The sequence below is a fragment of the Contarinia nasturtii genome, unplaced genomic scaffold (genome assembly GCF_009176525.2).
Source record: "Contarinia nasturtii isolate CC-2019 unplaced genomic scaffold, AAFC_CNas_1.1 Cnas_scaffold_1371, whole genome shotgun sequence".
Classification (NCBI taxonomy): domain Eukaryota; kingdom Metazoa; phylum Arthropoda; class Insecta; order Diptera; family Cecidomyiidae; genus Contarinia; species Contarinia nasturtii.
In genome coordinates, this window is record NW_022198708.1 from 2,628,632 (window position 1) to 2,650,136 (window position 21,505).

The following is a 21,505-nucleotide window of genomic DNA, read 5'->3' on the forward strand; positions in this document are numbered from 1 at the left end:
AGCTGCAAAAAAAATGAAAATTGAATAAAAGGAAAACACGGTTGGTTTGATGTTGCAAAAATGTTTTTATTTGCAATTAATCTAAATAATTGTCAATACATTGATTGGTTTGTTGCTCAGTTGTTGAATATTATGCACAACTTGATTTCATTGACACTCTTCAAATGATTATTGTTGTTGTTGTTTTTGATATCGGCCCTCATTCAGATTAATTCAAATTGACGATTTTTACGCATTTCAGGAGAATACATTTAGTCCAACTAAATAAATTAGAAAAATAAACATAATATTAGTTAATTCGTTCAATGAAAATTCCATATTATTACGTGTAATTTCAAAATATGTAAATGTGCAATGTGACACATACAACATGCATATAACTTACCTTCTTGAAACCAATATCATTGGCGTATTCTCTGAAGCATTGACGGCAGATGTTCAATGCATATTTACGGATCAAACCGTGTCTGTTGGAGCAGGCGCGGCTAAAAATTGAACAAGAAAATATCACAATTAGTCAAAAGTTAATGAACTTTAATTAATTTTTTTTATAACCATAGAGTATAGCTTTAGTAAATATGGCGAACTGAATTTGTGTGGTTATGAACACGTGTTTGCTAAACTTTTCGATAGATTAAATCACCGAAAAATCTCATTAAATATACACATTTTCTTTGGATTTTTTCACAAAATATTTTGATAAATAATTTTGAGTTGAATTTCTTACCAGCATCGTGAGCCTTGGCCGTATTTACGTGGATGAGAGTACCAAACGTTAGCGAAACCCATGTTGCTTGTATTCACTTGGAGCACAAAAAGAAAGAGGCCGAAAAAATATTTCTATGACATTCGCTACCGTATCGTGTGAGCACATAACATGATTGCCACCATCAGAACAACGAAACATATGCGACTGTGGCGCTCAAAACTGTAAAAAATCGATAAAACAGTTTCGCTTGAATATCAACACCATTAACGCATTAAAAATTGAATCTTTTAATTCAACGAAAAGAAAATTTGAATTTCCGAATTTTTTTTAATTGAAATTCATTTCACTGGGTTTTTTTTATAAATTTTGGACAAATCATCACTCTTTTATTTTATTGATTCGTTTCCAATGGCATCTAGTTTTTTGCAGTTTCGTTAAAAAATCTGTAAATTGTCGTCATCTGTCAAATGTCGGTGTTCATGTGCTCGATGTTCGTATTTTTGTATTTATAAGTTGGTCACATTGTTGCTGCGACAGAACCTACATGAAGTTACATGCTGATACGTTCTTTTTCTCATCACCATCAAACCACATAGAAACGTCCGGTCTTTTCTCTTTTGAATATGGTGAGTGATGTATCGATACTCTGTTATAAATAATTTTTCATTTTTAATCATCCAATTTGGTGAATGATTTTTTTCAAATTTTATTGCACAATTGTGTTAATCAATGTTTAAATATGTTCTAAAAAGTGTTATTTTTTATTTTAGGGTATTGACATTTGTCATAAATACGACCGTAAGGTCCGTCGTACGGAACCAAAAAGTCAAGATGTTTACTTGCGTCTTCTTGTTAAGGTAAAAATTAATTAATTAACCGTGTGATACAAATATTCGCGTAATTGATCATTGGAATTGTTTATATGATCTTGGTTTGGGGCTTTTCATATTCAATTGGCTGAACATAATTTGAAAAAAAAATTGCAAACATTGTGTTGTTCGCCTACACTGACTTAACGAATTGCTTCGGGTACAAGTTGATATACAACGTGATAAAAAAATGTTGTTATAATGTTTGGTTATGTTTCAAAACGCATGATTTAAATTTTACATAAAAAAATCTCAGCAAGTGATTGATAAAACTAAAGTGTACAATTTTTAATGTGCAAACTTGACTTACTCTCACATTTACTTGGAAAAAAACTCGTGGAATTTCACACAAAATACACAAGATCAATAAGCCCTCTGGTAGTTGTGCAAAAGCATCTCAAATGTCAAACAACAACAATGACAATGTGACAAAGTGTGCTTCAAATATGAAACAAAGGCAAATTCAGTGTACGAAGAATAAAAACCACATGTGAACAAGACCATATAAGCAAATCATTTTTTTTTTAAACAATTGAAGTGTGTGTGTTTATACGTGTTTAACTAATGATTGATTTTATTTTCTCTTTTTTTTTGTCTTATAGTTGTACCGTTTCTTGTACAGACGTACATACAAGAAGTTCAACAAAATCATCTTGAAACGCTTGTTTATGAGCCGCATCAACCAACCACCGATGTCACTTCAAAAGATCGTTCGCTTCTTGAAAGCCAGTGGCAAACAAGAGAAGATCGTTGTCGTTGTTGGCACAGTCACAGATGATGTTCGTCTTTTGAACGTACCAAAAGTGAAATTGTGCGCTCTTCGTGTTACCGATGGAGCACGCGGCCGTATCTTGAATGCTGGCGGTGAGGTCATTACTTTCGATCAATTGGCTGTCCGTTCACCAACCGGCAAAGGTACATTGTTGCTTCAAGGAAAACGTACTGCTCGCGTTGCTAACAAGCATTTCGGTAAGGCTCCTGGTGTTCCACACTCACACACCAGACCATATGTTCGATCGAAGGGACGCAAATTCGAACGTGCTCGTGGTCGCAGACGTAGCTGCGGTTACAAAAAATAAACGGATTTCAACGACTGCTTCAATCAAAAACATGACGGTGTATAAGCGAAGAAATCCAACAATCCTATGCGTTATTATATGTAATGTCTATCAAAGTACAATAAAAAGCAAGGAACCCGAATAATACAAAAAAATCAATTTACAACAAAGTTTTAACTTTTATTTTATTTTCCCGATTAAATGTTTCCCTTTTCCACAGCCAAAAAGCCAATCTCTTCATCGTAGCACCTGATTAGAATGTTTCCAATTACCGATGAATTCACTAAGTCATTTTTCCACGTTGTCAAAAAGTTTAAATTTATCTCATATTTGGCATGTTGAGACTAAAAATGCTCAATCATTAAAGCATACTGAGAAACCTTCTCTTCAGATAGTAATGTATTTTTATTGAAGAAGTTTTTCCTGCCATTGAATAAATGCCAATTGGGTTCTACAAAAATAAAACACAATCTCTTTAAAAAGACAAACTTTATTTGATACAAATATTATTATTTCGTCTTTCTACTGGGTCATTAGTGAATTACTCCAATAACTGATTAAAGCTAGATCATGTGGCTGAACGCCCAACACTTTCTTTACTTTGATCAGATCTTGATTCGATGAGATCGTCTGTAAACATGCCACCTTACTGCAAATGAACAAAACACAATTTTATTGAAAACCACGTTTAATTTTATATGTTCCAACTTGTGCTTACTTTTTCCATTCTTCAACCAAAACACGCAACTGTTTCATTAAAACCACATCGGGTAGTAATTTTTCGTCGATCGATTTCAGTAATTTCGTCAAAAGATCAGGATCTAAAATAAGAAAAACTCCATATCATTTTTGTATATTTAAAATTTCGAATGTAAATGCGATCCTACATTTATTGGGCAATGTTCCATGCCATTTGATATGAACTTCGTCCGAATCTTCTGTAAAGTCAATTCGAAATATTTTTTCCGATGGTTGTGGCACAGCTACATGAGGTAAAACGGATAAAATTCGACATTTATTTGGCGGTAAATATTGTGGTGACTCCATGCAAATAAGATGATGCATTGTTTCCGGCAATAATTTTGCGAAGCATTTTAAACAGTCATTGGTTATTGACGGTGTCCCTCTTAAGATGATCTTGAACAAATTAATAAAATTGTATTTATTTGTTCGATATTAAAAATGATAGCAAATTAGTATACCTGTATACCGACAAGAACACAATAACAAGCAGCCGAAAAATGTTCGCCCAAAATGATTTGATACCTTCTGATAATATCGAAATGTTCATTGTCATTGTCCATAAATAATTTTCTCGTTTGATTTGAATCCTTGTTTTTCAATTGAATTACAGAGAATGGATCAAGTGTATTGATTGTCGTCTCAAACGGTGGTAGTCCAATGTTTATGTTTTCCGTGAGACAACGTGCGCCCATCCAAAGAATCCAAGCGAAATGTGAATGAATGTATGCGAATATATTTGTTTCGCCCGTCAATTCAACGAGCGATCTTGGTGGTTGTGTACTTGCATATCCTGAATTTAATCGATGCGCTCTTTCCGAATATTTTGCCTCGTCGGCCGAATGAATTTTTAATGAATAACTTTGCAATTCGGTCGATATTTTTTCCAAATGATCCGCTAAAAATGGTTGCACATTTAGCAGATACATTTTATCTTTCATTAGAACGATGATTGAAAATAGACGATAGAATCCACGTGCCTGTGAATCGTGTATTTGAAATGTATAGCTAAGTACATGGCCACGGGATGCATCACCGAAAAATACCAAACTTCCATCCTTAGTATTGCTAACCTACAGTTCATGGTATACATTCATAAATTCAGTTAAAATTCATTAAAAAAAAAAAAACAACATCATCTGTACCTCACAACTCAAACTGCGAACGGCTGCCTGTTTTACCAATGGCAGAATGTCGTTAATGACGGTTGTTTGAGTGCTTAAAAAATTTGCATTACTCTCCGAATCTTGGCTGAGTAGTCCAACTGTTTTACCGATTGAATTACATCCGGGACAATTGTTTTCATTATCGTTGCTATTGTTTTCAAGCTCATCGATTTTTGTGTCACGTAATGTGTGTGTACACAAAATTGGGCATGGACCATGCGCTTCGCAGAAATGACATAATGCAATTATTGCGTTCATGTATGCTTTCACTCAAACACATGCACGCACACAAAATCACATTAAAATCGACGTTTCGTGTTTTTGGAGGGAAGGAAAAATGCACTGAACACGAATAAAATGTAAATTTCTTTTTCCAACAAACCTTTATAGAATTAATTGTAACTTTTGAAACTTTTGATTTCAACTAGTACCAAAATAGTATTCTATCAATCTGTATAAATGTCAACTGTCAATGTCAAAAACTGTACTGTTCAAAATGTGCGAGATTGTTTATTTATTCTTTGACAAGCTATTTATTTCATTTTATCATAAATTAACAATTTGAATCGAAATTTGAAGAGGAACAAATAAAAATAGAATAATAATTTGAACAAGCGTATAAACTTGAAAATTTGTTAAGAAACAACCAGACAGCAAGAGAACAACAACACTAGACGACTTACAATATAACAATTCTTGTCGTTCTGTTGCTTTTTGTACTTTTACAAAGTCTTCGTTCTCTTTCACTCTTAAAGACGAATTGGCAACATGTCAATACATTTTCTGGAAACGACATCATTATTCAGGTGCTGGTTTTAGGTTAGCAAGCACATATTCCGGCTGAAATTCAAAAAAAAACATTCATTAAATAAATACAAAGAAAGTAAAAACATTGCATTTTTTGTTTGCCAATTTATATTTCATCTTACCGAACAATACCACATATCGATTGGCTTAAAAACGATGCGTTGGATAAACCCCATTTTCGAAGCTGGTGCGATTGCATGCAAATGCAAATGATCAATACTGGTGAATGGTGGCCAATGAAAACCATACGAAACATCATCAAGATTTACATTTTTTGTGTTCAAAAAATTTCGAAGTTCGTTTTTCATCTCAATAACTAAAATATCAACAAAAATTAATTCAACATAACTCGAATTCAAATCCAAATAGTCGCTATTACCAAAATAACTCACTTAAATCTTTGTCGTTAAGAGTGCACGAGCGAACATTTTTCATGTGTTTTTTGGGAACGGCCAAATAATGGAAATCCGATGCTGGTCGAATATCTTTAAAAATGACAATATTGTCATTTTCATATTCGATGAGGGTTGTATCGCTTTTGCCAGCAGCGATATGACAAAAAATGCAAGACATTTTAAAAAATCATCTATTTTTAATTTAGGCACTTGAAATCGAAACAAAATAGAGAGAATTCTCTACTTATGCGGCTGAATGTGTAGTTATTTACATTATTTTATTCAACATCGATCTTGACACTGAAATACCAGAAATTCATGAGCCCTTCACATGCGATTGGATTTGTGTACGGGAATGTGGATGTGATACGAGTTGTTGATTGTATGTGTGCGTTTGTGTTTCTATTTGTGTGCAATGTTTATTCAATTGACATAAGATTATCAATTGTATATGTCCCTATCGAAAACACATACACACACATACACAATTGCACACGTCAATTTTGCAGCGGTGTGTAGTTGTCATTAGCTGTTGATAATGCTATTTCATGTCAATTGCAATATTAAAAAAAAAAAAAAATAAAGAAAAAGTGGGCTGTTTCCGTACTTTGTAAAATGTGTAATAAATAGTTGTAACGTGCAATGTCTTTCGATAAAATTACCAAATTTATTTTGAAATTTATTTAAATCTATAGAAATACGGTATCAATGTAAAAAAAAAATCAATGAAATCACCGTGTTATCCTAGTTAAAACTGTCGATAGAAAACGATTTTGATTCGACATCTTCGAAATTTTCATCATTTAGAATTTGTGTATCATTTGATAACATAAGGATAGCAATATCAAAATGAATTCATTAAAAGCACCATCACTGCAATCGCTCTTAGATTCAGATCGTGGCTCAAATGATAGTCTTTTGGCTGAATCGCTGCAATTAGATCTTGATGAGGTAACATAAATTATTCTCGGTTTTTTTTTTATAGTTTACATATTGTTCAATTGCATGAATAATGAATTTTCTTTTTCTACATTTTCATCCAGCTGGATGATGCTGAATACTCCATTCCTCATGTCGATATGATGCCATCATTGGAAAGTATTCTAAGTGAATTGGACACCGATTCCGATATAGTGTCCGATGTAAGTGTTCGAATTACACCGACTCCCTCAATAGATGATCGACCCAAAACTGGAACCATGCTCAGGCATGTTCTGCTGCAAGGAGTCACATCGCAAATAACATCTGCTTCGGTATGTCGCACGAATAATGGATAATTATAAGAAACGTATTAATAATCATCGAACATTTTAGGAACGAATTAATTCAGGATTGGCAACATCCGTAGCTGTATCAGATATGATTGCGGTTGGCACATCACATGGTCACATTATGGCATTTGATATATTACAAGCGTTAAGATGGTGCTGTCAAGAATATTTACAACAAGGTGCTGTCACAAGTCTTGCATTTAATGATGAAAGTACTCGTTTATTGGCTGGATTTGCCAGAGGATATATTGTAATGATTGATACATCAACGGGTGATTCGTTGCGAGTTCTTTCCGATGCCATAACACCAAATAGTGGTGTTCTCAATTTAAAATGGACCGGAAAACCAACATTGGCTTTGTGCTCAGATACTGGCGGCTCTGTGTGGTCACTGAGTTTCACGCGACGACTTGGCAAACGCGGCTGTGATTCAAAGTGTTTATTTAGCGGTGCAAGAGGAGAAGTTAGTAAAAAAAACAATAAATTAATCACAAGAATGAAATGATAAAAAATAATTCATACATTTATTATTATATGATAGGTTTGTTCAATTGAACCGTTAATTATCGACGAAGAGGATCATCCATTGAAATCATATTGTATTGTTGCATTGGCAACTCTGTCCAAATTTTTTGTAGTCATGATTCGGCCAAGATTAAAAGTTATAAAATTTCATCCATTACAAGGGCCACCGGACAGTCTACCACTCATATCATGGCAAATGGTTCTAATTCAATCAGCTGATTCGACACGTGTCATTGATCCAGTGTTGGCTGCGGCTCGTGGCACAAATGTGTATTTCCATCAGGTATGATCTATTCCGAACATTTCGACATCCAATTTGATAAAATTGAAGACTTTTTTTTTTAGATTTGCATTCAATCGGGCAAAATATCATTGTTATTTTTGCGTCACATAAGCCTGAGCTATAGTTTATTGGCTGTGCATTGGATGGGGCCGAAAACAATAGCAACAGTTGATCGAAATGAGATGCTGCATTTAACTGATGTAAGAACAACAAAAGAATCCGAGTGTATTGATATTGCAAATGCCGGTCTTGTCTATGGTTCGGCACATTTTAAAGGTTTTGCAACTGGTGGAAATGTATCGCCAGCATTTGCATTGGCTGGAACGTATGCATGCTATAATTCGATCATATCAAAAGGTTCACAATTGTATATATTGGGCGCAAGAAGTTTGCAATCAATAAATGTACGTTCGTGGAGTGATCGAATAACACATTTGGCACAAAATCAACGATGGTGCGAAGCATGTTCACTGGCAATTGAAGGCTATCGAAGTGCTGGTGATCGTTCACGACGAAAACAAATGGCCAAAGATCGTGTTATCCAACTGGTTGAAGAATATTTGACGGCAAGTGCAAGATGTCCAGAACTGTGCCTTAATTCAATTATGGCCTGTTTGATCGAAATTCAAGAGTACGATATGCTGTGGCAAGAGCTATGGGAACGGCTAAACACCAAAGACACATACATTATATTGTTGAGCGAACAAATTGAAAATGGTAATATATCGTATATATCGCCAATTGTTGCGCAATGCCTATGCGATTATTGGCTTAAGCAATCGCCATCGAAATTGGAAGAGATTGTATTAAAATTGGATTGGCAATGTTTGGATTTGCATCAAGTATTATCGGCGGCAAAACGGGAAAAACTCTATCGGGCACAAATGCATTTAAATACAGTTGCATTGGGCGATTATTGTCTATCACTCACCGAACTCATTCCGCAAATTGTTAATGAAAAAGATCACAATTTGGGCAATTATTTGCTAGTGTATATATCAAGTTGTTTATCAGGACGTGGCTATCCATCGGGCTATATAAATCCGGATATTATTCAAAATGTCAAGCATGAAGTGTTACGTTGTTTAACATCAATACATTCAGTACATGCCGTTGAATCAGAGTTATCCTATCCATATTTACGTGCTTTGCTCACATTTGATGCGCAAGAAACGTTGAATGTAATCTCGTTAGCATTTCAGGAGAAAGAATTTAGCGGTGAACTGGGCCAATCGCATCGTCAACGAATTGTCAATATTCTTCTGGATATCATGAAACCGGAATACTTTCAATGGACCGAAATTGGATGTTTACTAAATTTTGTGGCACATGAAATAGCGACAAATAATTTACCAGACGATTCAATGTTATTGCAAAAAGTGTTGGCCTATGTAAAAATGGAAACAATTGAAAATGAAAGCGGACGACAACATTCGGATCGTGAACAAGCATGGCTTGCATTGCTCGAAGCTGATCGCATCAATACACTAAGTTTGACTGAACATTTAGCTATTGCTCGTCAATCGAAATGCTATCGGGTGGTCGAACATTTATTAGAGAAACAAAAGTCATTCGATCAAATTTTGGATTGTTATTTACTGGATATACATCGATACAATGAAATTTGGACATATTTACAACTGAATGCAAATCGACCCGAACGAAAAATCTTCCAACAATGCTACGACCATTTTGATAAATTGCTTGAAATAAATTGTGAGAAAATTACGCAATTTATGATCGAATTCTTTCCACGAAATGTATCCCAACTGATACGATTGCTTGAAAAGGATGAACGGCATTTATTTGCATTTATTTCGATATTGCTGAAGCACGGTATCGCCATTAGTTCGCATGATTGTGAAATGTATTTAGATTTGTTGTGTCGCTACGACGATGCAACCAATGTCGATGGCTTCTTGCGCACAAATGAAAATTATCGCCTTGAAGCGGCCATCGAAATCCTTAAAAAATACAATCTAAACGATTGTCTTATCTACTTGTATGAGCGTCAAGGTGATATCGATGCTGCGTTCAATTTATCATTGAAATTATTACAAATAACGCCCGAAGGCATGGCCGAAAATCGTGCATTAGAATTGTGCGCACTTTGTTCACGTTCATTAGATGTATTATCGAATGGCGATCGCGAAAAGCTCTGGTTCACCTTGATCAAAACAGTTTTATCGCGAAATGATTTAAATTCGATAACGAAAAGTGTTTTACATGCGGCCAGCGGTCATGTTGATCTAACCAATTTAGTGCAATTAGTATTGAGTTCGAGCAGTGAAACCGGCAATTTGGGCGATATCAAACATTTACTGGTCGGAATGTTGGCCAATTCAAAATATGAAATACTCTTACAACAAACAACTGCCCGAATTCTAGGTCATGATTTACATCGAATGCTTGCAAAAGAAAAACAAATCGCAATGCGTGGCCTATCAATTAAATCGATTAAATGTATTTTATGCCGTTCAAAGCTTTATAATCAACAGGAATCGTTAATTTTTGGCATTTGTGGCCATGCAGCACATCACACTTGTGTACAAGATATGTACACCGATCCAGAAAAAAAACTCCATTGTCCGCGTTGCGATAATGAAATCAATGAAATGAAACCAGTTGAATTGGCCAAGCCAAATGATTGCTTTTATGAAAATAATGCCAATGATAGTTGTAGTCTCACTTTACAATTAGAAGCTCCGCCACGTTCAATCGGCTGATTTCTATATGAACATTTTCTTTGAAAACTGATTATAACATTGTCAATGTCACTTTTTGTTAGCAAAATAAAAATGAATTTAATTTAAAAGAAAATGAAAGAAAAGAAAAAACAAATCGTACTCTTATGTATTTTAATAGAAATTTCCTCTTCTTAACAATAATAGGTCAGTCTTTTAGTTTATTTATTCTTGTCTTAATCATCGTCTAGAAAAAAATCAACATCTTCATCTATCACAGCTGTTTTGTCTGCATTTGGATTCTTTAAATGCATCTGCCTACTGCGACACAATTCCTTATAGTTTAATACAAGCTCATTGCAACGCGGTGCCGCTGGTATATATGTATTTATATGTACCTAAATAGAAACAAAAAAAAAAACAAAACATAAAATATATTTTAACCGAACAAGGTGAAAACTATGTAATAAAACATACATCCAAAATGTCTGTATCGTTTTCCATTTGTACCATTCCGGCTAAAAATTGCATTGCCAGTGTGAATTGATTGGTTTTCAGCTTATATTTCATTTCGCCGATAGTGTCTTTGAACCTATTTTTAAAAGAAATGAAGAACATTGTTCACTTCAATATTCATTCAAAGTCAATTTGCACACAGAACCCGGAAATCTTTACAATGCAAAGAAGAAACCTACCAAGTTCCATAATTCCCCAACAGTGTTTCATTGTATCGCGTTATTTGTCTGCCAATCAAAAATAGCACGTAAAAACCATTTTCGTCTTCTTCGTCAACTGAGCTACGGAATGTGTCTTTTAAGAATGCTAAAATCGATTAAAAATGAAACAATAAAATTTGAAAATTGTCTAAATAGATAGAGGAACATCAATTCAAAATAACACAAACTTTTGGTCATTTTCTTGAAATCATTGAGCTCTTGTGATTTAAACTCATTCAGTTGTCCCGTATCAATCACCATTCGTAGCAATAGCAAAACGGTTTTCCAATTTTGTTGTTGCCAATCATTGCATTTCGACAGAATTGTTTCAAGAGTTAATCGTTTTATTTTAAAGTCATTACCAACAATTGAACTTAAAAATGACTTGAATACACTATGTTTATCGGTGATTTCCTGGTTCCAATTTGATTGAGCACTAATCGCAGCATCGGCCGTATCGTTTGGTCCTTCTTCTAGCAATAATTTTAGATGCATCAATCGAACATCTTCAAAACATTCATCTGAAATAATGTAAACGTCAAATTAAACTGACTCCCTCATATTGGTGTCGGATAAAATCAAACCTTGTATGTATTCGTCAACTTCTTCCAAATAATTATGAACCAAAATGTTTGGATTTTGAATGGCATCGTTGCAAAGTCGTTTGAAACCTTCATTCAATAAATCGCATATTGTTAGGCCAATTGGATCGGTACTGTTGGCATTTTTCAATACATCAGCCAAAAGCATATGTTCTGTTTCCAATAGATCGTTGAAAATAAGTTGAGCATCACATTGATTTTGATTATATTTGTTTACAATCAAATCCGACATGCTCAAAATATTCGTTTTTTGTAAATATTTCATTACTTTTGGGCTGCCAATATTCCAACCAAAATCAATAATTGCTTTTGCTAAGGCTTGCTGCGCACATATTGCGGATGAGAAAAAAAAATAATGGATTGAAAAAATAAATAAATTAAATAATTATTTAAATATTGAGAGAAATCTACCTTTTCATTGGATGGTAATGATAATAACAAACGATAATGCCGCTGATCTAACATTTCGTGTGCGTCACCGATTTGTTGAACAATATCTTTGATAAAACTTTCCAAACACGATGGCATACTAAAACCATCGACCACTTAAATTTTCAATAAATTCAATTAAATGTTCACAACCAAAATAAAGCGCAAACGGAAGAAACCAATTGTATTTCATTCTCGTTCGTTCAATGGCAATGTCGTTTACAACGAAACAATCGGCAGAAGTGGCAGCAACAACAACAACAACAAATTTCCAAGACGATGAAAACAATTAAATGTCAACATGATTTTGACACAACGGCAACAATATTTTTTTGACAGTTGAAATGATATCAGTACGTACAGATGGTGAAACTTGAAAATGATAGTATTCTTGTGATATTTTATCGATTTTATTATGATTTCTCTTTTATTGTTTTAGTTCAAAAATAGTCATTAAAGACGGTTTCTTATTGTTAACATTTTGTTTTTATTGTTTTTGTTTATATCAATGTAACCAATTTGCCATTTAGTTTAATATTTTCCATCGAATTCATCGTTTTCTTTGATCAATTTATTTCGGTTTGAAAAGAGAATTGTGATTACATGTTTTTTTTTATTCATTGTTGTTGTTATTTTTGTACGTGGTGATATTGTTTTCGCTTAAAATAAACAAGGTACGTTGTCAAAAATAAATATTGAGTGCATAAAAAATTTCGATTTTTTTTTTCAAAAGAAAAGAAGCAAATTCAGAAAGTGTCTGAAAATCCAATATGAATAGTGATTTCTGTGTTGACATTTAACGTTTTAAATTGTTATTGCAACAACGAAAGGTATTCGCGCGATGGTTTTTCCGCAATTTTCACCTGACCATTCGAACTTTTTACCGGACTGCATTATTGAATTAATCGTAATTGGGTCATGAAAATAGAATAGAAATGAAAATTTATTCCGTACAATCGGTTTTGATTCATTTAACAAACGAAAAAAAAACACAATTCGGGGGAACTTTTTTTGTGTGTCCATAATAAAAGTTGTAAACAGACACGCATACACAGGCACACAACTTGTATGTCTATATATAGCATCGTTATAGATGTGATGAACAGCGTTATCATTGATAATAATTATGCGGAAGAGGCGAAAAACAAATGTCTACAGTAAAGTCTAATATTTTACATAATGTGTGCAAATGATGACACAAGATAGAAGAAAAAAAAACCACACAAACAATAACATCAAAACCATCTCCGTAATAAAAAGAAAACAAGTACAAGTGTTGCACATAAGGTGTGTGCAATCAATACAAACATTTTTAAAATGAAAACAATAACAAAATTGTGTTGTTTTGCATTTGAAATGGATTTTTTATTGCCATGAAATGAAAACAAACAAAAAGAATAAATTATTGGCGCTTGCGTTTAATGCGTTAAATTTCAATGTAATTGCGTGAAAAAAAAATTTTCTCAATATTTTATGTCAGATCAACGATCAAATTGCGTCAATTCAATATCTAAGTGTATCGGTAGTGCAAGCGTGCTCTTTAACTTTTATGCTTCGAACGTATTTATTTAGTTGTTGTTTTTTTTTAATTGCGTCGAACACAAAGCATAAGCTTTTGATGTAGCTGTCAACCTTGCACCATTTACATCGAAGCGATGCCTAAATTTATACATACATATGTATATCTCTCACTCTTGGCGTGTTCGTTATGCTCCGTTTTGTCTCTCTGTATGTTTTCTTTTAAAATTCACCTTGCTCTTGTCTCCGGCCGTTTAATACATATTTATTTAGACATTTCTCACCTGTATATTTTTCACAACGATTTTGCCGTTTCGGGTGAATATTTTTGTTGTTTGCGCCGCGTGTGCGTTTTCTTTCTCTTTCGCTCACTTGTACAAATAAGTGTGTGCCCCTCACAAGATCAATGAGAATTATTATTGAGCAAAATTCAACATGCTGAAATTATATCAAAACAAAACAAAAAAAAAATTAAATTCGCACTGCAAAAATGGCTAACATACAGTATGTTTCATTATAGAGAGAGGTTGATTTAACTACCACAAATTTCAAATATCCTAAAAATGTTTTTGGTGTTGCCATATGAGACTCTAAGCTACTACGCCAATTAACAATGACAGCTCTCAAATCAGTACAGTGTTTGTTGTGCAACGAAAACATTATTTCCGAACATTTTCATTCACGGTTTGAAGCCGTTTTTCTGCATTTGCATCCAAAAGGACAAAGAATGTCGATCACATCGACTGCTAAATACATTAAAAAGTCAAAAGGGTTCGTAATAAAGTGAATCCAGCAGTATAAGCATGAAAAAAAAGTGAACGACCAGCCCAATCTGAAGCCAAACTGAGCCTCCTCGCAACAGGAAGATAAACGGAGAGTCAAGTTGTTCGATAAAAATTTAGGTATGTTGTTGAGCCAAGGTGTTGAACGGCTACGCCGTCTTAAAATAGAGGTCTCGCGCTCTACTATCAGGAGAAGATTAGATGTTGCCGGTGTTCGTTATCGCAGTAAATTGAAGAAACCGCCTTTGACAGAAAACCAGAAGAAAAAGGCACTGACGGGGCAAAGCAAAATTCAACAAGAGATTGGAGCGAAGTTATATACACTGACGAGTCATTCTTTTGGCTGGTGAATAGCACTACCCATGCCTAGTCTAGAGCCCAAAAGAGAATGGTCGTTCGCACGGTAAAGTATCCGAAAAAGGTGCATGCTTATGGTTGCTTTTGTGAAGCTGGTTTTGGAAAGTTGACCATATTCACGGGGATTCCAAGCGCCGTGAGGATGAACCAACATTATTCATCGACACAGTTACCCATCGCTAAGAAGTTCTATGGCAACCACAATTCGAATTGGCTTCTATTAGAAGACAACGATCCAAAACACAAAAGTCGTCTATGCAATGCTTGGAAAGAGGAAAATGACATTAAACAAATGGACTGGCCGCCACAGTCACCCGATTGCAATCCGAACGAAAATTGTTGGGCTATTATTAAGGCATGTCTTCGTGGTAAAACATACCGCAATTTGAAGCAGCTCAGTTCATTCATTCAGCGCCAGTGGAAAGGTTTTCAAAGCGAATATGCTGAAAATTTGAGCAAAAGTATGCCGAATAGATGTGCCTGTGTGATCGAGAAGGCAGGAGAATGGATTAAATATTAATTTGTGGCGCCGTAGCTTAGATACTAAATAGAATGTATATAAAATAATTTTGTAAAACTCTTGAGTTTTATTATAAAAAATCAACCTCTCTCTATAATGAAACATACTGTAGAAACAACATTTATAATAATTATATTGAGCACGGTTGCGGCTCAAAACAAAAGAAAAATCAACATATTCTTGTGTATCAAGAGGGCGCGATTTGGTTTCGTTCAACTTAATAATTGCTCTCTACATTGAATTTTTCTCGCGTCAGCATGCTGTTGTTTTACTTGACAAACATAGAAGTTTTTTAAAATAAATTTATACTAGTCTCTCGCCTCTATCTCGTCTTTCCTTATAAGTCAACTCCATTGTTTCGTGCATTTTTTTGCGAACATGGTCTTGTTCTAGCAATGTGTGATTTTTTTTATTAATGTTAACTTCTTTTCTATTTGGTCGCTTTATTAAAAAAAAAAAACATGCAACACTACTACAGTACAAAACCTTAGGAAGAGAAGAAGAAAAATAAATTAGCAAATAATCGCTGTCAATGATTAACACTCGCTATATGGGATAAAATAGTCAGAATTTTTGTATGAGAAAAATAAATTATGGATAATGAAATTGACGGAGCTGATGAATGTCAACCGACAACATCAAATACAAACGGTTTGTGTCTCCTGTATTTATTTTCGTTGTTGCTCCATATGTGTGTGTGTGTATTTCGATGTAAGCAATCTAGCATTCTATGTACTCCTATCGAACAAATCATTATACGATATAGGCCAATTATGCGCATCTGGTTTTCATAATTATATCACCGTATTTTTTTTCGCATTTATCTGCAATAAAAATCAACATTGCACACACGCACACGTATCTAAGCTCGCTCAGACACAATGACACTCTTGTTGTAGTCCACTCTCTCTTTCTCTTTAACCCTCTATGTACCCATCTCAGTCATATAAATATATATATTATTGCAATTGATTGAAAACCGTTTTTGTTTGTTTCGTGTTCTCAATTTTAATTTCGTATTGCGTTTATCGCCAGACAATATATTTGGATTTTATCATCTGGATAACGTTAAGCGATGATATGGAGTGAAAATAATAGAAGTGATTGTTGTATTGTATAGGTATAAAAATACTATCATAACTATAGCAATCACTTCTATTGTTTTCATTTCGTATCATCAATTAACGTTATCCAGATGAGCCGAAATATCCAGATGACAAAATCCAAATATATTGTCTGTTTATCGCTTGTTTGTTATTTTGATTGGATATTTTTCAATCTGGTTTGCAATTTCAATGTTTTTATTTTTATTCGCTTCATATGTTTCTCTCGAATTATTTATAAATGCCAAATAATTGTATTAAATGAGAATTTGTTCCGTTATTGATTTTTGTTTCAAGAGGATTTTGAATTTGTTTTCAATCATTATTATTTGTGAGATTTTTCCATGTTTGCAATTTAATTTAACTCACATGACTATTCTATATAGATATTCCATTTGTAGTAAATAGATAAAACAGTACACGCATCATGCACACTCTGATCGATATTGCACCTGGGTAGAGAATTTATTTTCGATCAGTGACCACGAGAATAAATAAGCATCACTTCATGTAATTTGATGTTGGTGACTCAGTAACACGTTCAAAGCAGCGTAACACGTTCAAAAAGAAAGCGTTCAAATCATTTCAATCATTTGCTATCGAACTGGTCACTGAAGTAGATCTTATTTGTGCAGTCAATCGTTTTATCTATCCCAAGCACATAAATTTCAAGCGCACATACCCATCATAATAAAATCATTCATTTTTATTTATCTCAAACGTGCAACAGATAATATTTCGTGCAATTTTTTATCGTAGATATAAATGTAGATGAGTTTTATTCGTGACATTTATTCAAATGTTTAGTTGATTTAATTTAAATTTTTTTTCTCTCTCATTTTTTCCTCATAAATTTTTGTTTTTAGTTCGAATCAAAGTGAGCTCATTGGTGACATGGGTGAGAACAAAGAGTCCGGCAGTTGTTCAAAAATGGGTAGATTCTGATACAATCGAAACTATATGCGATAGCCTTCAATATAAAACTATCACGGTGGATGATAAATTGGTGGAAAATTGTGATGAGAAAATTAGATGTGCAAGCACAACTGAATCGAATGTTGTTGAAATAGCTGAACAAACTACTGAATTAAGTGAACAATACGAAAGCAATCCAACAAAATTAAACAGTGTTACAACGTACAGTGAATTTGGTAAATACGAAACTTTGGATAAATCCCAACCCCATCATCAATCAGAATTGATTGAACATACTGTCGATAGTGCAAACAGCGATCGTCGATTTTGGCAAAAAGCGCCAGCTATTTTAACTGCATTACGAATACGATCTGTTGGCGATTCAAATCGATGTACAGAAACCGATCTCAATGTATCGCCTCAATTACCTCAAAGCGATGAACCAGATGAAAGCTCAGCATCAAATATTCAACCAATATTAAATAAAACCAAACTAAATGAGTTTTATTATAAATTAAGCATCAATAAAAAACGTTATAATTTTATTAAGGATCGAAAAATGGAAGCCAAAAAAATATTGAACAATGCAAAGAGTCGATTTCTGGCTGCAACAAATTGGGATGAAACTAAGCTGAATAATGACAGTGATAATGTGGCTGTTAGTGATGATCATGGTGATGATAATTTAATTGAAACAGGAGTAATTGCAATTGCAACAGAGACGACGACGATGACGACGACAATGACGACAGCTACAACAACTGCAACAATCGCTAGTGAATCAGAAGCAAACGCTACAATTGTATGTGATACAATCGATATGGATTTATCGACGGATGAATGTTTACGGCTATCACAAAGTAATGACATGCTATCAGTCGACGACGAAGATGGTTTTAATATATCGATGCCAAGCATCAACGATGGTCACATCGCCCATTTGAATGTTAGTCGTAAAATAGCAATGGCCGATATTGGACGCAGCACAAGTGATAATCCAAGATTACGAAATAAATTTTATTTGGCTGATATTGGTCGAAGTTTTAGCGAACATCAAGATGATGAAGCAATTTTTATTGGTGAACGAAATATTAGCGCGCCCAGCTCAAGCATTGCAATACAAAATAATAATCGATCAAATGGAAATTTTTTTGAACGGCGAGCGTATTCGGTGAGTCCAACACAAAGAGGCCTAAAACGTGGCATGTTGTCACGTGATCATTCGTTGTCAGATAGTCCACGGCATCGAAATCAATTATCTAAAGGCAGTTCATTTCAATCCGATTCAAGCCATTGTTCAAGCGTTGAAAGTCTTTTGGACGCAAGAAAACCCGATTCAGAAGCCATTCTTAGGCAACTGGGCTTCGGCCCAGCACATCAGGAAGATTTATTATCACGAATACCCAAAAGGTAAATGATTGAACACATTTTATCGACACTGTTTTCTCAACATTTTTTTTTTCTTTTTGGCCACAGATTTTTGAAGCCATCACAAGTTCGTGGCATCGACACAGAAGCATTTATGAGACAACAGCAAATTGCCAACAATTTGCATGAGCAAAGCATTCTTGGCTATCGTGGTTTAACAGGTAAAAAAAGTGAATACATATAATTTGACAGTTTCAATTGCCAAAAATCTCCAATCAGATGAGTTCCTAATGATCATCACCTTTTTTCTCATTATTTATTTCTCTTTGGCAACGGTATCTCACATTCAGACGATAGGATGCAAATTCTGCAAAGATTTCAACCACATTGTCACTTTACTAGTTTTGAAGAGGTGGTCCTTTTAAAATCTAATCGATTTTGCACTTGTTTGTTGTCGTCTTGTCTTAGATAATTGTCTATAAATTTGCATAGCATTTCTTTTCTTTTGATTTCTTTATATTAATCAATTGTTTTTATGCATGAACATTTGTTCGAGGAAGGTGAGCATGAGTTCTTCGCGTTTATGTTTATATTGAATTATGCATGCAAAATATATATTACATCAGTGTGATGTTCAAGTTAGACTCTTTCGTTTATAACAGTCACTTTTGGATTTATAAGCTTCAGCAGCGATTCCATCTTTTATTCAATTTTTATCATTTTAAATCAGACATCCAGATGTATATTGCCGTCCAGATATTTCAGCTCATCTGGATGCATCTGAGTGACGCTAAGAATGGAGTGAAAACAATAGAAGTGATGGGAGTGTTTTTCTACCTATAACTATCACTTCTATTGTTGTCTTACCATTTCAGAGCCTGACCTCAGCCAGATGTGCTGAGATATCTGGTTGACAATATCCAAATATATTGTCTGTTTTAAATTTAAATTATAACCTCTAGTTTTGTAATGCCGATTTTTTTTTATGTTTAACGTTTTTTCGTTAAAAATAGTATCTTTTTTATTTGCCATTTTTAATTTTGCTGATTTTTCGGTGTGTAAATCTTTTAATTTGTTTAAAATTTAATTCAAATATTTTCTAACAAATTTCTATTATTAAAAAAAAAAACAAATAGGAAATCCACACGTTCTCCCAAGTGTAATTGTGGCGAAGATCATGGAACGTTTTCAATTGAGCGATGAAAAAAATTGTAAGCTATATGATGTGTTCAACGATAGACCAATGTCAGCACCACCAACACCAATGTCAGGACCAACCGATCTAGCCGATATCAGGCACCCAGAGCCATAAAACAATCAACAAACCTATTTAGCAATTTATATATAAATGTATTTATACCATTGTAGTTTCAAGTAGTACAGAACGATTTCACACACCTTTAATATTACCGGACTTTGTGTACCGTATAATGGGCAAAAATGAATCAATACCCACAATTAAATACTGACCAGATATAAGACAACAACAAATTTATGTATACGTAGAATTTTTCACATCATTCCAGTATATACACTCTTTGCAGGGCAAATTTGAACTCATTTTATATTTAATTTGCACCATAAAATAAGTACGTACAAAAATTAAAAGGGTGATCGAAATGCATTTGAAATGGTGTAGTTAAGAAAACGTTCTGTATCACATTCAATACACCTGATTCCAGCACTTGTCTAAATTCATGGGATTGAAAAATAGTACATTTGGACTATTGGTTAATACCATCAATTTATATTGAGCTAACTCGTAATTCAGGCACCAGTTTGTCAAGCAGCATTTATACATGCCAAATCGGTTCGATAGCACGTAGTCGGTTGCACCAACATAACATACAATCAATCAATCATATACGATATATTCACATTCTCAGTCGAAAACAAAATGATTGAAGAAATCGGCACAAATTATGAGTATTTGATTTTTTATTTCCGATCTGTAAAAACTATCACTACTATTTCAATTCTTATGATATGTAAATGAAAAAAAGTCTCTTTTTACCATCTCCAATGAATGCCTTATTATTTTTCAATTTCTCAAAACGGTGATCAATATCTGAAATTCCTGCCTATTTTTTAAAAAGAAATTTATTTCCAATTATTTTATTTGTGTGCAAATTTTAATGAATTTTGGTTTAAAAAAATTGTTAATGAAAAAAAGTTCAAAACCAATACAAAAGGTGAGGGCGAAACAAACAATATTGTATTTCCTGTTCATCCTTATTGAATTGCTTATAGAGTGATTATTTAAGTAGCAAAATGATTGTAATAATATTATAGAAATTATTTTTCAAGTAGATGAAGTTTAGAAATAATGAACAAAGATTAAAAGAAAAGTTATAACACAAGAAAAACCAATGACTTTCTATTCCATTTTTTTTTTAGTTTTGCTCTAGCTAGACCTAGGTTTTCCCGCGGCCAAACTGTACCTTTAATTTGAAAATATTGGATCTGCAATGTGATTCATCCATAATTTGAGTTTTCAAAGTGAAAATGTATAAAAATGTCAAATTGTGGCATTTGCAATAAAATACCAAAGGAAAACCAAATTGGACAAGTCTATATGTCACACAGACAAACTCTCAAATATTGGTGTAATGATCTAGGGGGTAGACACCAATTCAAAATGAAAAATCTATGTTAAAATACTCAATTGTATAATTTCATTGATTCCA

The 21,505-nt window shown here is 33.8% G+C and overlaps 7 protein-coding genes across 8 annotated transcripts; 3 read left to right on the forward strand and 4 right to left on the reverse strand.

The window, feature by feature from the left end:
• Positions 1-45: 45 nt before the first annotated feature.
• On the reverse strand, positions 46-863 carry LOC116346005 (40S ribosomal protein S29). Its single transcript, XM_031775885.1, has 3 exons — positions 728-863; positions 386-485; positions 46-260 (listed from the first exon to the last, which is right to left on the reverse strand). The coding sequence occupies exons 1-3, from the start codon at positions 787-789 to the stop codon at positions 252-254; spliced, it is 171 nt and encodes a 56-aa protein (XP_031631745.1). The 5' UTR covers positions 790-863; the 3' UTR covers positions 46-251.
• Positions 864-1,208: 345 nt separating this feature from the next.
• Positions 1,209-2,806, forward strand: LOC116346003 (60S ribosomal protein L18). Its single transcript, XM_031775883.1, has 3 exons — positions 1,209-1,335; positions 1,480-1,566; positions 2,181-2,806. Exons 1-3 carry the CDS (start codon positions 1,333-1,335, stop codon positions 2,655-2,657), a joined length of 567 nt encoding a protein of 188 aa, XP_031631743.1. The 5' UTR covers positions 1,209-1,332; the 3' UTR covers positions 2,658-2,806.
• A 304-nt stretch (positions 2,807-3,110) lies between these two features.
• Positions 3,111-4,999, reverse strand: LOC116346002 (folliculin). Its single transcript, XM_031775882.1, has 5 exons — positions 4,523-4,999; positions 3,839-4,450; positions 3,524-3,773; positions 3,355-3,457; positions 3,111-3,285 (listed from the first exon to the last, which is right to left on the reverse strand). Exons 1-5 carry the CDS (start codon positions 4,799-4,801, stop codon positions 3,159-3,161), a joined length of 1,371 nt encoding a protein of 456 aa, XP_031631742.1. The 5' UTR covers positions 4,802-4,999; the 3' UTR covers positions 3,111-3,158.
• A 66-nt stretch (positions 5,000-5,065) lies between these two features.
• LOC116346004 (histidine triad nucleotide-binding protein 3-like) lies at positions 5,066-6,142 on the reverse strand. Its single transcript, XM_031775884.1, has 3 exons — positions 5,743-6,142; positions 5,473-5,666; positions 5,066-5,383 (listed from the first exon to the last, which is right to left on the reverse strand). The coding sequence occupies exons 1-3, from the start codon at positions 5,921-5,923 to the stop codon at positions 5,342-5,344; spliced, it is 417 nt and encodes a 138-aa protein (XP_031631744.1). The 5' UTR covers positions 5,924-6,142; the 3' UTR covers positions 5,066-5,341.
• Positions 6,143-6,264: 122 nt separating this feature from the next.
• Positions 6,265-10,632, forward strand: LOC116345999 (vacuolar protein sorting-associated protein 8 homolog). Its single transcript, XM_031775876.1, has 5 exons — positions 6,265-6,696; positions 6,789-6,998; positions 7,060-7,479; positions 7,558-7,824; positions 7,887-10,632. The coding sequence occupies exons 1-5, from the start codon at positions 6,595-6,597 to the stop codon at positions 10,548-10,550; spliced, it is 3,663 nt and encodes a 1,220-aa protein (XP_031631736.1). The 5' UTR covers positions 6,265-6,594; the 3' UTR covers positions 10,551-10,632.
• A 33-nt stretch (positions 10,633-10,665) lies between these two features.
• On the reverse strand, positions 10,666-12,538 carry LOC116346008. The gene is made up of 6 exons (XM_031775888.1): positions 12,238-12,538; positions 11,809-12,148; positions 11,413-11,745; positions 11,204-11,330; positions 10,986-11,100; positions 10,666-10,906 (listed from the first exon to the last, which is right to left on the reverse strand). The coding sequence occupies exons 1-6, from the start codon at positions 12,352-12,354 to the stop codon at positions 10,745-10,747; spliced, it is 1,194 nt and encodes a 397-aa protein (XP_031631748.1). The 5' UTR covers positions 12,355-12,538; the 3' UTR covers positions 10,666-10,744.
• A 129-nt stretch (positions 12,539-12,667) lies between these two features.
• LOC116346006 lies at positions 12,668-21,140 on the forward strand. Of its 2 annotated transcripts, XM_031775887.1 has the most exons (6): positions 12,668-12,929; positions 15,911-16,083; positions 17,402-18,860; positions 18,927-19,039; positions 19,169-19,230; positions 19,955-20,100. In XM_031775887.1, the coding sequence occupies exons 2-6, from the start codon at positions 16,026-16,028 to the stop codon at positions 19,979-19,981; spliced, it is 1,719 nt and encodes a 572-aa protein (XP_031631747.1). In that variant the 5' UTR covers positions 12,668-12,929; positions 15,911-16,025; the 3' UTR covers positions 19,982-20,100. The 2 variants fall into 2 exon arrangements, with proteins under 2 accessions (XP_031631747.1, XP_031631746.1); XM_031775886.1 differs by lacking the exon at positions 19,169-19,230 and having other exon boundaries at positions 12,682-12,929; positions 19,955-21,140.
• Positions 21,141-21,505: the final 365 nt, after the last annotated feature.